The sequence below is a fragment of the Thalassophryne amazonica genome, chromosome 10, assembly GCF_902500255.1.
Source record: "Thalassophryne amazonica chromosome 10, fThaAma1.1, whole genome shotgun sequence".
Lineage (NCBI taxonomy): Eukaryota > Metazoa > Chordata > Actinopteri > Batrachoidiformes > Batrachoididae > Thalassophryne > Thalassophryne amazonica.
Genome location: NC_047112.1, coordinates 16,993,066 through 17,009,473, shown reverse-complemented (window position 1 = coordinate 17,009,473; position 16,408 = coordinate 16,993,066). Strand labels below are relative to the sequence as shown.

At 47.6% G+C, this 16,408-nt stretch overlaps 1 protein-coding gene across 1 annotated transcript in view; it reads left to right on the top strand.

Annotated features, from left to right (window-relative positions):
• Positions 1-13,056, top strand: part of tm4sf4 (transmembrane 4 L six family member 4) — a 37,591-nt gene extending 24,535 nt beyond the window's left edge. Inside the window, exons 3-5 of the mRNA XM_034179485.1 lie at positions 10,446-10,594; positions 11,181-11,361; positions 12,832-13,056. Of these exons, the coding sequence (XP_034035376.1) occupies positions 10,446-10,594; positions 11,181-11,361; positions 12,832-12,840 (339 nt within the window). The 3' untranslated portion in view covers positions 12,841-13,056. The remainder of the gene's footprint in view (positions 1-10,445; positions 10,595-11,180; positions 11,362-12,831) is intronic.
• Positions 13,057-16,408: the final 3,352 nt, after the last annotated feature.

The following is a 16,408-nucleotide window of genomic DNA, read 5'->3' as shown; positions in this document are numbered from 1 at the left end:
AACCTGTCGCGGCAGGTGTCGGCCAAATTCCAGGTGACACACATGAATATCTAACACCGCTCGCATGGCACTTAGAAAATGTGTGGCCGGTCGCAGTTTTGGCACGACAACAGACTGCAGACGACCAATGTCTGTCTCGCAGAGAAATTTGTCTAAGTCCTGCACGAGTGTGGCTTTGGTGTGTGCGCTGAGATGACAGGAAGTGTGTCCTCACACTGAAGCGGCTGTGAAAATCTGTGGATCTGGACATTCCAGCTGGACACCATGTACTATGTTTGGACAGACATGGACAAACAACTGCCCACTGTGACGTGCATGTGTCTGTTTGCTGTTATCAAGTGGACATAAATAAAAACATATCACTGTGGCAATGTTCTGCAGTGAGCAAGCGCGCACGGCACACATATGGACAGGCTGCTCCCAAGTTGAAACGGACCGTTTCAACAGAACGTTTCAGAACACGCAGCAGGCGATTTCACTGTCATGTCACCCATGTGAGCTCTGTTCCACATGATGTGGTGTCCTGCGACACATTGTCCACAAGACGCGCGCGGCTGGTTGGAGACGCGCCAGCAGATGTGCTTGAATGAGACAAGCGAACTGCTTCTCATTCATGTCATTTCACGACTGTGTCTGTGCCCATGGGTCATTTATAGAGGAACAGAATGATCATATTTGTATTGCTCACTTGATAAATGCGGTGTTTTTATGATGTGTGAGTTTAATTTTTTTTTTTAATACTTCCATGTCCTTCCTGATATGAGGCAGATTCCCGCAGCTTTCAAAGAACAGCTCCGTAGCTCAGTGGTAAAGTCTCTGACTGTAATCCAGAGCTCTTCGCATCCAGTGGATGGTGTGTTTCTCTCTCTTTCTTTTTTTTTTTTTTTTTTATTTATACCACATAAGTGGCGCGATGTGGTTCCACACGTACTGGCTGGTTTTTAGTTTTTTATTTATATCACATAAGCGGCGCCATGTGGTGCACCTGACACTGTTCCTGCTAGACGGACACCAGCACGTGCATGAACTCTCGCACCAGGTTCGTGTACGCCTGCCCATCGGCGCAATGTTTTGTGAGCTAATTTCAAACTCTTTCACACTGATTCTCCGTTTTCGTCCAAATGTTGTCCAAACTTCATTACGTGTGAAGGGGCCATAAGATAGAGTACTCGGTACAGTAACTATTACACTCAACAAAAATATAAACGCAACACTTTTGGTTTTGCTCCCTTTTGTATGAGATGAACTCAAAGATCTAAAACTTTTTCCACATACACAATATCACCATTTCCCTCAAATATTGTTCACAAACCAGTCTAAATCTGTGATAGTGAGCACTTCTCCTTTGCTGAGATAATCCATCCCACCTCACAGGTGTGTCATATCAAGATGCTGATTAGACACCATGATTAGTGCACAGGTGTGCCTTAGACTGCCCACAATAAAAGGCCACTCTGAAAGGTGCAGTTTTATCACACAGCACAATGCCACAGATGTCGCAAGATTTGAGGGAGCGTGCAATTGGCATGCTGACAGCAGGAATGTCAACCAGAGCTGTTGCTCGTGTATTGATGTTCATTTCTCTACTATAAGCCGTCTCCAAAGGCGTTTCAGAGAATTTGGCAGTACATCCAACCAGCCTCACAACCGCAGACCACATGTAACCACCCAGCCCAGGACCTGCAAAGGAAGTGATTTGGAATTAGCTTATTTTCCTCTTGTAGGCAATTTATAAATGTTTTAGTGATTTAGTGATCTGAAAAGGAACAAACAGTGTGTGTGTGTGTGTGTGTGATAGATGATCTTCCCAGCTCTGGTTTTTCTGGGCCTGAAGAATAACGACTGCTGCGGTTGCTGTGGAAATGAAAGCTGTGGCCGGAGATGTGCAGTGAGTACATGATGTTTGATTCTTGAATAAACTGACATTTACCATTTAAAAAAAAAATCAACCAGAAGCCAAACTTTCTCAACATTGCACCCAGGAAGTCAAAACCTCATGCATTCTTCAGAAATGTTGGTTTCTCAGAATGCAAAAGATGGAGACCCATGACCTACTTTTATTGGGTCAGACTCAAAACCTCTCAATCGCTCCTCAAAATTATAACTGATTTTTATGTTATCTTTTATAGTGTATCTGGAAGGTATTTCTAGCGCTTCACTTTTTCCACATTTTGCTATGTTACAGCCCTATTCCAAAATGGAGTAAATTCATTTCTTTCCCGCAAAATTCTACTCACAGAACCCCATAATGACAACATGAAAAATGTTTTTTGAAATTTTTCCAAATTTCTTAGAAATAAAGAACTAAGAAATCACGTGTACATAAGTATTCACACTCTTTGCTCAATACTTTGTTGATGCATCTTTGGCCGAAATTACAGCCTCAGGTCTTCTTGAATTTGATGCCATAAACTTTGCGCACCTATTTGGGCAGTTTTGACCATTCCTCTTTGCAGCACCTCTCAAACTCCACAGTCACTAAATTGTTAGTGGGCCAAAGTCAAAGACGAGTCAACACAACAGACCCAGAAAGCAGTGAGGATGACAACGCTGAGCAGCTTAACGTGCACGGACAGAAACAGCTGAGTCTTAGCAAGGAAATCAGGTGAAGTAGATCTAAAGTGACTTGGTGCCATAAATCTGGGATGTGAGGAGACACTCTCACAACAACTGAGAGGAGTGGACTGGAGAGAGGAGTTCAGGGGGGTCAGGAGAATGTTAAAGCGCTACCTTTAAGATTTTCTATTAGAGATATGTTCATGGTTGTGTTTGTAATGAACAGCTCGTGCTTTTCTACCGCTCTCCACTGAAAGCATCCTTGTGTACGTCATGACTGTGTGGTGCACTGGATGTTCTGCAGCACAAAAATAAATAAATAAATAAAAAATGCAGAGAGTGATTGACAGCTCAAAAGATTGCTGACTGTTCTCTTTCTTCTCTGGAGGAATTGCCAACTCTAGATTGCGCGCCACAACACCGTTCACACTGGGGTTTGCAGTCCATCTTAAACCAGATTCAACACAGATTGCTTCCTAGCCAGAGAGCGTGCAGACTTGTTTTCATCCTACTAGGCCGCGCTCAGACTGGGGTTTGCAATACAGCTGCAGCGACATCCACCAGACTGGAAAGTTGGTTCTGTGCTGTTTGCACAGAAAGCAAACACCTAACAATAAACTGATGGATTTTATCCCAGACACTTCTTTGACTCAAGCCTAATTCCTTGACAATGTAACAAAATTGTTGTGTGGGCCGCCAGAAGAGGATGTACTGCTGGCCCACCACCAAAGGGCACCCTGCCTGAAGTGCGGGCTTCAGGCACGAGAGGGCGCTGCCGCCACGGACACAGCCGGGAGTGACAGCTGTCACTCATTAATTCCTGACAGCTGTCACACATTCTTCATCACACTCCATAAAGACCAGACGTCATCTCCACTCATCGCCGAGATATCACTTCATTGGAGGTAATATCCTCAGCCGTTTGTGTCTTTTGTAATATATCTGTATATTGTGAGTGTTTGCAGGAGTACCGGTTCCTTTTTCTGTGGAGGCTGAGTGAGTGCAGGACGGCACTCTTTTCCCTGAGGAATCACTGCGGTACTCTGCAACATATTGAGTGAGAGGTGGAGGTGGCATTCCCACCGCTGTTGTTACTGGGTGTACACACACCCACACTTGACTGTCTTTGTTCTTCGCCAGCAGTACCAGATCCGACAGTCGGGGACGGTGATCACCTGGGAATTCGGGACTTGGCGGCTCCAGTATTCACCAGGTTCTGTGGGGGCGGAAATCGTGTGGTTCCGGCTCTTCTCAGGACAGACGTCTTCTATCCTCGAGCCTGCCCACACGTCACCTTTGTAATTTGACTGTAATTATATTCTGAGATTGTCTGTATGTTCGTTGTGCACGTTTCACAACATTAAATTGTTACCTTTTGGCTCATCTATTGACCGTTCATTTGCGCCCCCTGTTGTGGGTCCGTGTCACTACACTTTCACAACAGGATATCTCGGCCAGCGTCATGGACTCCGAGGGGCGTCACCCGGCTGTTGAACGACCAACGGGAGAGCAGGGAGCGCAGGCGTCTGCAGGAGGCGTGATTGGTGAGCTACAGCACATTCTCACCGCCTTTACGGCTCGGTTGGATCAAATGACCGAGCAAAACATCCTCCTGAACCGCAGGGTGGAGGCTCTCTCCGCGCAGGTGGCGGCGAGCGCTCAGGGCACTGCTGCAGCTCCTCCTCCTGCCGACCCTGTGCAGAATATGAACGTTCCAGTGGTGGTTCAACAACCCCTCCCACCATCCCCTGAAGCATACATAAGCCCTCCTGAGCCATACGGAGGTTGTGTGGAGACGTGCGCGGACTTTCTCATGCAATGTTCGCTCGTCTTCGCACAACGTCCCGTCATGTACGCGTCAGATGCTAGTAAAATAGCTTATGTGATTGCTCTGCTTCGGGGTAAGGCACGCGCCTGGGCTACGGCACTCTGGGAACAGAACTCACGGTTGTTATCAGCATACACTGGGTTTGTGGGGGAGTTCAGAACAGTGTTTGATCACCCTAACAGAGGAGAGACCGCTTCAACCGTGCTGCTGTCAATGAGACAGGGACGCGAGAGCGCAGCCGCTTATGCAGTCAACTTCCGCATCGTGGCTGCGAGGTCCGGCTGGAATAACGTTGCGCTCCGAGCCGCCTTCATAAACGGACTGTCGTTGGTTCTGAAGGAGCAGCTGGTAGCTAAGGAGGAACCACGGGATTTAGATGGGTTTATCAATCTCGTTATACGGTTAGACAATCGGTTGGAGGAACGCCGTCGGGAGCGAGGCGAAGGACGTGACCGGATACGCGCCGCCCCTCTCCCTTCCGGGTTCGAAAAGGCGCCGCCCTCCCCATGCTCCACAGCCACAGCGCTCCGTGGGGTAACAGCTCCCCTGCTGACGTTGTTAGGGAAACGCACAGGGCCAAAATGAGGAGGTTGAGCCGCGGGGAGTGTTTTCTCTGCAGCTCAAAGGAGCACATACAGAAAAACTGCCCCAAACGGCCAAAACGACAACACTCGCCCTTAGAGACTGGGCTAAGGGGGGGTCAAAACATTCAATTGAGACACACACAGATTGCCACACGACTCCCAGTCACAATCCTGAGCGGGGATTAACCTTCAAGCCCCAGCAATGGTGGACACGGGGTCAGAAGGGAATTGCTAGACAGCAGATGGGCAAGGGAGGTAGGGCTCCCTCTGGTGGCGCTTCCTTCGCCATTGCAGGTTCGGGCACTAGATGGCACCCTCTCCCTTTACTCACACACAAGACACAACCAGTAACTCTGGTGGTGTCTGGAAACCATCGGGAGGAGATTGAGTTTTTTGTAACTCCTTCTACCTCCCGCATGATTTTGGGCTTCCCTTGGATGTTGAAACACAATCCCCGGATTGATTGGCCGTCTGGGGTGGTGGTTTAGTGGAGCGAAACCTGCCAGGAGGTCAAAAGTCCCTCCCAATCTGACGGCAGTGCCGGTTGAGTACCACGATCTTGCTGACGTCTTCAGCAAGGATCTGGCACTCACCCTTCCCCCGCACCGTCCATACGATTGTGCCATTGATTTGGTTCCAGGCGCTGAGTTCCCGTCCAGCAGGCTGTACAACCTCTCACGACCTGAGCGCGAATCAATGGAGACCTACATCCGGGACTCATTAGCTGCCGGGCTGATCCGGAACTCCACCTCCCCGATGGGGGCAGGTTTCTTTTTTGTGGGCAAGAAAGATGGCGGACTCCGTCCATGCATTGATTACAGGGGGCTGAATGAGATTACGGTTCGCAATCGATACCCGTTGCCATTGTTGGATTCCGTGTTCACCCCCCTGCATGGAGCCAAAATCTTTACTAAGCTCGATCTTAGAAATGCGTATCACCTGCTTCGGATCCGGAAGGGAGACGAATGGAAGACGGCATTTAACACCCGTTAGGTCACTTTGAGTACCTGGTCATGCCGTTCGGCCTCACCAACGCCCCGCGACGTTCCAAGCGTTGGTTAACGACGTCTTGCGGGACTTCCTGCACCGATTCGTCTTCGTATATCTGGACGATATTCTCATCTTTTCTCCAGATCCTGAGACCCATGTCCAGCATGTATCAGGTCCTGCAGCGGTTATTAGAGAACCGACTGTTTGTGAAGGGCGAGAAGTGCGAGTTTCACCGCACGTCTTTGTCCTTCCTGGGGTTTATCATTTCCTCTAACTCCGTTGCCCTGATCCGGCCAAGGTTGCGGCGGTGAGAGATTGGCCCCAACCAACAAGCCGTAGGAAGCTGCAACAGTTCCTCGGCTTCGCTAATTTCTATAGGAGGTTCATTAAGGGCTACAGTCAGGTAGTTAGCCCCCTGACAGCCCTGACCTCTCCAAAAGTCCCCTTCACCTGGTCGGATCGGTGCGAAGCCGCGTTCAAGGAGTTGAAACGACGGTTCTCTACTGCGCCAGTTTTGGTGCAGCCCGACCCTAGCCGCCAGTTCGTGGTTGAAGTGGACGCCTCTGACTCAGGGATAGGAGCTGTGCTGTCCCAGAGCGGAGAGACCGATAAGGTTCTTCACCCGTGTACCTACTTTTCACGCAGGTTGACCCCGGCTGAACGGAACTATGACGTCGGCAATCGAGAACTCCTTGCGGTGAAAGAGGCTCTTGAGGAGTGGAGACACCTGTTGGAGGGAGCGTCTGTGCCGTTCACGGTTTTCACTGACCATCGGAACCTGGAGTATATCAGGACCGCCAAGCGGCTGAACCCCAGGCAAGCCCGCTGGTCACTGTTCTTCGGGCGTTTTGACTTCTGGATCACCTATCGCCCCGGGACCAAGAACCAGAGGTCGGATGCCTTGTCCCGGGTACACGAAGAGGAGGTCAAAACGGCACTGTCGGATCCACCGGAGCCCATCCTGCCGGAGTCCACTATCGTGGCCACCCTCACCTGGGACGTGGAGAAGATCGTCCGGGAGGCCCTGGCACGGAGCCCGGACCCAGGTACAGGTCCGAAGAACCGTTTATACGTCCCACCAGAGGCCAGAGCTGCAGTCTTGGACTTCTGTCACGGTTCCAAGCTCTCCTGTCATCCAGGGGTGTGAAGGACCGTGGCAGTTGTCCGGCAGCGCTTCTGGTGGGCGTCTATGGAGGCCGACGTCCGGGAGTATATCCAGGCCTGCACCACCTGTGCCAGGGGCAAGGCTGACCACAGGAAGGCCCAAGGACTACTCCAACCGCTTCCTGTGCCTCATCGCCCCTGGTCCCACATCGGCCTGGATTTCATCACGGGCCTCCCGCCGTCCCAGGGCAACACCACCATCTTCACGATACTGGACCAATTCTCCAAGGCAGCCCACTTCGTGGCCCTCCCGAAGCTTCCGACAGCCCAGGAGACAGCAGACCTCCTGGTCCACCATGTTGTCCGTCTGCATGGGATACCTACCGACATCGTCTCAGATCGTGGTCCCCAGTTCTCCTCACACGTCTGGAGGAGCTTCTGCAGGGAACTGGGGGCCACCGTGAGCCTCTCGTCCGGGTACCATCCACAGACGAACGGACAGGCAGAGCGGGCCAACCAGGAACTGGAAGACCCTCCGCTGTGTCACATCCGCGCACCGACGGCCTGGAGTACCATCTGGCCTGGATCAAGTATGCGCATAACAGCCAGGTGTCTTCTGCCACCGGCCTCTCCCCATTTGAGGTGTGTTTGGGGTATCAGCCCCCGTTGTTCCCCGTGGTGGAGGGAGAGGTCGGTGTGCCCTCGGTCCAGGCCCACCTGCGGAAGTGCCGTCGGGTGTGGCGCTCCGCCCGTTCTGCCTTGTTGAAGGCCCGGACGAGAGCGAAGACCCATGCAGACCGCCGGCGATCCCCGGCCCCTGCTTACCAGCCCGGGCAGGAGGTGTGGCTGTCCACGAAGGACATCCCCCTCCAAGTGGACTCCCCCAAGTTGAAGGACCGGTACATTGGACCTTTCAAGATCCTCAAAATCCTCAGTCCTGCCGCAGTGAAGCTCCGACTCCCAGCTTCACTGCGGATCCACCCGGTTTTTCATGTGTCCAGACTCAAGCCTCACCACACCTCACCCCTCTGTGCTCCCGGTCCGGCGCCGCCTCCTGCCCGGATCATTGACGGGGAGCCGGCTTGGACAGTGCGCCAGCTCCTGGACGTCGGCGAATGGGCCGGGGGTTCCAGTATTTGGTGGACTGGGAAGGGTATGGACCCGAAGAACGCTCCTGGGTGAAGAGGAGCTTCATCCTGGACCCGGCCCTCCTGGCCGATTTCTACCGCAGACACCCGGACAAGCCTGGTCAGGCGCCAGGAGGCGCCCGTTGAGGGGGGGGTCCTGTTGTGTGGGCCGCCAGAAGAGGATGTACTGCTGGCCCACCACCAAAGGGCGCCCTGCCTGAAGTGCGGGCTTCAGGCACGAGAGGGCGCTGCCGCCACGGACACAGCCGGGAGTGACAGCTGTCACTCATTAATTCCTGACAGCTGTCACACATTCTTCATCATCGCACTCCATAAAGACCAGACGTCATCTCCACCTCATCGCCGAGATCATACTTCATTGGAGGTAATATCCTCAGCCGTTTGTGTCTTTTGCAATATATCTGTATATTGTGAGTGTTTGCAGGAGTACCGGTTCCTTTTTCTGTGGAGGCTGAGTGAGTGCAGGACGGCACTCTTTTCCCCTGAGGAATCACTGCGGTACTCTGCAACATATTGAGTGAGAGGTGGAGGTGGCATTCCCACCGCTGTTGTTACTGGGTGTACACACACCCACACTTGACTGTCTTTGTTCTTCGCCAGCAGTACCAGATCCGACAGTCGGGGACGGTGATCACCCGGGAATTCGGGACTTGGCGGCTCCAGTATTCACCAGGTTCTGTGGGGGCGGAAATCGTGTGGTTCCGGCTCTTCTCAGGACAGACGTCTTCTATCCTCGAGCCTGCCCACACGTCACCTTTGTAATTTGACTGTAATTATATTCTGAGATTGTCTGTATGTTCGTTGTGCACGTTTCACAACATTAAATTGTCACCTTTTGGCTCATCTATTGACCGTTCATTTGCGCCCCCTGTTGTGGGTCCGTGTCACTACACTTTCACAACAAAAATTCCAATTTACCTGGTCTTCCAGAGTTTGTCTCTAGTGGTCACAAAACGTCTTTTCTCTGTGGTTGTATTTTATGGTGAAATATGCACCTTCAGGTGCCTTTTGGCAAAATCCAGGCAGGCTGCCATGTGCCTTTTACTGAGGAGTGGCTTCCGTCTTCAGTGGAAACATGATGCAATTTTAATAAATTTGCAAAAAATGTAAAAAAAAAAATCACATTGTCATTATGGGGTATTGTGTGTAGAATTCTGAGGGGTAAAAATGAATTTCATCCATTTTGGAATAAGGCTGCAACATAAAATCTGTCGTTGGACTCTGTGGAGACTTTTAAAGCCAGGCTGAAGACACATTTGTTCTCCCTGTTTTATCATTAGTATTTTATATGATTGTGTCTTTTTTTATTCGTTTTATTTATTTACTTTTACCTTTTTATGGTTAAATTTCTGTATTGTGTTTTAATCTTATTTCATTTTTCTGCTTTTAAATGTTTGTGAAGCGCCTTGAGGAGATTACGCGTGATTTGGTGCTATATAAATTAATAAATTATTATTATTATTATCAAGTAAAGCGCTGTGAATACTTTCTGGATGCACCATATAACTTTCAATATTCTTTTTCTGTTTTTAGTTTTTTGCCCAAGTTTATATTGCAAAGAACCTTGAGTACAGCCTGCTGTGGGATACGAAGACAACCAATCAGTTGATTATATTAGTAAATATACAGTACCAGCCAAAAGTTTGGACACACTTTTTCCTTCAACTGAAAGGGAAAGTTTGTCCAAACATTGACTGGTACTGTATTAATTATATATATATATATATTTTTTTTTTTTTTTTTTCATGCAAGAAACTTTTCAAACAAGCAAACAGGTCCCATCTAAGTTTGATTCTCCCATGTGCCTTCTGGCAAACTGCAGCTGAAATTCACATCCTCTGTCTAAGAAAATCCTTCTCTGTGCCACTGCAGGTAATCAGCTCATAATTCTCCCTGCTACAGTCTGAAAAAGATCTTCACTTTGTTTGCATAACATTTTACATAACAGGAAAATCCACAGTAACACCTCCGATTATTACAGCAATAGTCTGATTTTCTTACACAGAGGTGGCACTGTGCTAAGTAGAGACATGTACTGATCAATACTTGAGGAATGTGTTTGAGAGGTCATGGAGAGAGTCTGCAAACAAAAGTCAGGATGGTGTCTCAACATCATGCACGTGACAAAGAATCGGTCTATTGTTGAAAAGTGCTGATAAAAGTTCAGAGCTTCATTGGTGTATTGAATTTTTTTTTTTTCCCCACACAAATATGTTTCTCTCTGTCTGTCTGCAGATGTTGAGCTCCATACTGTTTGCAGCTGTGGGTGTTTTGGGTGCAGGTTATTCTGTCATCGTATCTTCTGTGGCCATCAACCGCGGCCCCCAGTGTTTGGTCTCTGGGAATGAAACTGGAGGGAACTGGTCTTATCCCTTTGTAGACAGGTGAGACAATTATATGTGACAATGTTTAAATCTTAATGTTGCTGTTTGCAGAGTTCAGTGCCATCTAGTGGTGAGGTTGCACCAAAGATGCAAAAACAGAATTAGTAGGGGAGCGACGACCACAACCTTTCAAAGGGAAGATCATTGCAGGTCACAGCAAACTCATTTGTGCCTAAATTAAATTCATTAATGGATTTAACATTCAAAATGGCATCCAAAATGGCCACCAATAGGCCCTTATCATAGAAGCTCTGTGCTATTTAAGTTGTTTATATGTTGTTTAAAGGTGTTTTAGTGAAAAACCCTATTTTGGTGGCCATCTTGGATAACTGGCTTGAGGCCAGTTTTTATTTTTGGGAACATCCTGATTGTGTTTTGGGGTCATCTAAGGAACCTAAAAAAAGTTGGTTTGGTTTAGTCCTGGGGGAGTGCAAAGGTACTGGTCGTAGCTCCCCTAGTAAATGGGGAAAAAAGTATCATTACCGGCAACATTAACATGCAATCTACAGCCTGACCACCAGATGGCACTAAATCAAAAATGAAAGAAAAACCATGCTTTGAACATATTTTCTCTCTCTTTCTGCAGTGACTACTTATCCAACCACACCTTATGGCATCTGGTGTGTCTGGCTCCGAAGAATGTGGTGTCGTGGCACCTCTCTCTGTTCTCTGTTCTGCTGGTCATGGGTTTAATCCAGGTGGCGCTGTGTGCCGTGCAGGTGGTGAATGGCCTGCTGGGAGCTGTGTGTGGTGACTGCTGTGGAGGGGTCAGTATTCTGTGCCGAGCTCGCCATTTTTGTGTGTAGGGCTTTACATACAGCAAAAAATTTAGATGACTGTTTTGTCCATACAGCCATCTTTTTTAAGCAATAACACAAAAACAGTAAATTTGATCATTGTAACTCACTAAACTGAAAAACCACATCATGAAGATGACATGATTAGATGATGTTAAACTTTGATGTCACAGATCAATAAAAATGCAACTTTGTTTTTAACTATGTAATATACCATAGACATGTCTGCCACCTAATGGATGGTTAGTGGTGCTTAATGGATTTTAGAAAAAACAAACAGCCGTAGTTGGACTTAGAAGTAGCTCGCCTGCCACCTGCAGAACAGCGGGCATGTTGTTTGTTCATCTGTGCACTTTGCCCAACAGCGCCACCCTTCACATGAGCAAATAAAAAAAAAATCATTCCCACTACGTGGGAAAGAAAATACCATAGAATGGGAAAATAAAACAGGAATTAAAGTATGGCTAAGAATAATACCAAAATTTTTCATCTGTACTGCAAATTAGTGATGGGAATTTTGAAACACTGAGGTCAGGCCTGGAAGCATGGGTTGGTGCCATGTGTTACAGTATCAACAACACTATAGAAACATCTTGGTTCCTGGGTGGCAACCAGATGAAACATAGATGTTCCTTTGGTGTTCTACAAATACTGGGTTCATCAACACTGAGGCACCTACATGTTGGATCATGCCTGAGAAATGTGCCAAATGGCCAAAATGTTGGAGCTCATAATGCAGGTAACCATTCATTTCACACAAACCCATTCCAGCAGGATCCTCCAAAGAGATTTAGTCTATGGTTGTGACATCCAATCACAACCATTAGAGTGAGACAGGAAGCCAGTCCAGGTCCAGGAACCCTGGACCTGGACCTTCAAACCCCTCTGTCCAGTGACCTCATGGCTCCGTAAGGTCTTCACAGGAATCTCCAGCTCTCAGAGGCCGATGACCCAGAGACATGAACATCACTACTGAGATAAATTAATGTTTCTACAAGTTCAACACTTTCACCAAACATCTGATGGCTGCTGAGTCCAGCAGGTCACAGAAAGCCTCAGTCTTTATCCTGTCAGTGTAGACTCACATCTGAGGTTTACGTCTTGTGGTGACTTGGTTGTGAGAAAACTGGCCTTCTCTACTGAGGGTCTTGGGTTCAAGTTTCACCAGGTCCCGCATACGTACCTGATATCAGTCGGGGAGGTTTGAGGTGTCAAGGGAAAGGAAGTGAGCACTTGACCTTAACGTGATGTAGCTACAGTCACAATAATAATAAAACCATCCATTTTACTTTAAAAAACTAACTGAACTATATTCACCTGTCAATTTTCAGCAGAGCTTGTAAAACCTGAAAATCCTGCAGGTGACTGTGAACTGTCTGGTTTGTAATTTGATTTAATTTTGAGAATAACCCCTCTAATGGTTTGATGTTTGTCTTTCAGAGTACCTGAGCTGTGTGAGTCCTTCCTCAGAGTCTGACAACGGATGGGTGTTTTATTTTGGGTGTGTTTTCGGGGATGATTTCCTGCTTTCTGTGTGTATAACATCACTGAAATGAAAACCGTATTTAAAGTATTGTCTGTTTTTTCTCTGGTTGACTCCAGTGGCGCGGTTTCTCTTAATCTGAAAGAGCAATTCTTTCCCTTTTAAACTGCAAAACACAAAATCATCAATTTGCTGTGTAGCCATTAATGATTCTCATCTTTTTTTTTTTTTACATTTATTTCAACAGTCAGGTCCATAAGTATTTGGACAGTGATGTAATTCTTGCCATTTTTGCCTCCATATTGGACATAAAATTAATCCATCAAGATGTGTCTGTAGTGTCGACTTTCAGCTTTAATTCAACGGGTTTAACAAAAATACTGCAAGATCCATTTAGGAATTGCAGAGGATTTTTACACAAGATCCCACAGTTGTCAGAGACATAAGTAATTGGACAAACTAAATATAAACAATACTCTTCTTTGTCTTTCGGCTGTTCCCGTTAGGGGTCGCCACAGCAGATCAATCGTTTCCATCTCACCCTGTCCTCTGTATCTTCCTCTGTCACACCAACCACCTGCATGTCCTCTCTCAGCATCCATGAACCTCTTTGGTCTCCCTCTTCTCCTCCTGCCTGGTGGCTCCATCCTCAGCATCCTTCTCCCTATATACCCTGGGTCCCTCTTCTGCACATGTCCAAACCATCTCAATCTCGCCTGTCTGACTTTGTCTCCAAACCATCCCACCTGAGCTGTCCCTCTGATATGTTCATTCCTAATCTTGTCCATTCTTGTCACTCCCAAAGAGAATCTCAACATCTTCAGCTCTGCCACCTCCAGCTCTGCCTCCTGTCTTTTTGTTAGTGCCACTGTCTCTAAACCATACAACATAGCTGGTCTCACTACTGTTTTGTAAACTTTCCCCTTCACTCTTGCTGATATTCTTCAGTCACAAATCACTCCTGCCACCTTTCTCCACCCACTCCACCCTGCCTGCACTCTCTTCTTCACCTCTCTACCACACTCTCCATTACTTTGAACAGTTGACCCCAAATATTTAAACTCATCTACTTTCACCACTTCTACTCCTTGTAACTGCACTATTCCACTGGGCTCCCTCTCATTCACACACATGTACTCACTCTTGCTTCTACTGACTTTCATTCCCCTTCTCTCCAAAGCATATCTCCACTTCTCCAGACTAGACTCAACTTGCTCTCTACTCTCACTACAGATCACAATGTCATCTGCAAACATCATAGTCCATGGGGACTCCTGTCTGATCTCATCTGTCAACCTGTCCATCACCACTGCAAACAAGAAAGGACTCAGAGCTGATCCTTGGTGTAATCCCACCTCCACCTTGAATGAGTGTCATTCCGACTGCGCATCTCACCGCTGTCACACTATTCTTGTACGTCCTGCACTACCCTAACATACTTCTCTGCCACTCCAGACTTCCTCATACAATGCCACAACTCTTCTCTTGGCACCCTATCATAAGCTTTTTCTAAGTCCACAAACACACAATGTAACTCTTTCTGTCCTTCTCTGTACTTTTCCAACAGTATTCTCAGAGTAAACATTGCATCTGTAGTGCTCTTGCTCGGCATGAAACCATATTGCTGCTCACAGATCTTCACCTGTTTTCTAAGCCTAGCTTCTACTACTCTTTACCATAACTTCATGCTGTGGCTGATCAGCTTTATGTCTCTGTAGTTACTGCAGCTCTGCACATCACCCTTGTTCTTGAAAATAGGAACCAGCACACTTCGTCTCCACTCAGGCCTCTCACTTTCCAAGATTTATTAAACAATCTGGTTAGAAACTCTACTGCCATCTCCTAGACATTTCCATGCCTCCATGGAATGTCATCTGGACCAACGCCTTTCCACTCTTCATCTTCATAGCAGTCCTCACTTCTTCCTTGCTAATCTCTTTTACTTCCTGATTTACTCTTGCCACATCATCCAGCCTTTTCTCTCGCTCATTTTCTTTATTCATCAACTCTTCAAAATATTCCCTCCACCTTCTCAGCACACACTCCTCACTTGTCAGCACATTGCCATGTGCATCTTTTACCACCCTAACCTGCTGCACATCCTTTCCAGCTCTTCCCTTTGTCTGGCCAATCGGTACAAGTCCTTTTCTCCTTCCTTACTATTCAACTTCTTGTACAGCTCGCAATATGCCTTTTCCTTTGCTTTTGCCACTCTCTTCTCGCCTTACGCCGCATCTCCTTGTACTCCTGTCTACTTTCTTCATCTCCGACTATCCCAAAACTTTTTCGCCATCCTCTTTCTCCTTATGCTTTCCTGGACCTTTTCATTCCACCACCAAGTCTCCTTGTCTTCCTTCCACTGTCCAGATGTCATACCCAGTACTGCCCTAGCTGTCTCCCTCACCACATCTGCAGTACTTTTCCAGTTGTCCAAAATTGCTTCCCCTCCAACTAGTGCTTCCCTCACCTGCTCGCTAAATTTCACACAACAGTCTTCCTCCTTCAGCTTCCACCATCTGATCCTTTGTTGAGCTCTCACTTCTTCTTCTTCTTCTTTACCTCTAAAGTCATCCTACAAACAACCATCCTATGCTGTCTAGTGACACTCTCTCCTGCTACCACCTTACAGTCTGTGATTTCTTTTAGCTTGCATCTCCTATAAAGAATGTAGTCCACCTGTGTGCACCTTCCTCCACTTATATGTTACCCTGTGCGCCTCCCTTTTCTTAAAGTAGGTATTCACCACAGCCATTTCCATCCTTTTTGCAAAATCAACTATCTGTCCTTCCCCATTCTATTTGATACCATATCTACCCATTATCCTCATCACCTCTGTTCCCTTCACCAACATGCCCATTGAAGTCTGCTCCTATCACCACTCTTTCATGCTTGAGCACACTCTTCACCACCTCATCTAATACACTCCAGAAATCTTCTTTCTCCTTCATCTCACAACCTAACTGTGGGGCATATGCACTGATGACATTCATCATCACCCCTTCAATTTCCAACTTCACACTCATCACCCTGTCAGACACTTGCTTAACCTCCAACACACTTTTAACATACTCTTCCTTTAAAATGACCCCAACACCATTTCTCTTCCTGTCCTCACCATGGTACAACAACTTGTACCCACCGCCGATGCTCCTGCTCTTACTTCCCTCCCACTTGGTCTATTGCACACACAATATGTCTACCTTTCTCCTCTCCATCATATCAGCCAGCTCTCTCCCTTTACCAGTCATACTACCAACATTCAAAGTCCACACTCTCATTTCCACCCTTCTAGTTTTCTTCTTCTCCCGCTGTTCGTGGCAACGTTTTCCTCCTCTTCTTCGTCGTCTTCGCCCAGCAGTAGCCCAATTTCCACCGGCACCCTGTTGGGCAACAGCACCGGTGGTGGACGTTGTTAACCCGGGCCGCGACCGATCCGGTATGGGAATTCGATTCTGAGTCTGCATAGTTGGGTTGGCTTGTTTTACGCCGGATGCCCTTCCTGACGCAACCCTCCTCATTTATCCGGGCTTGGGA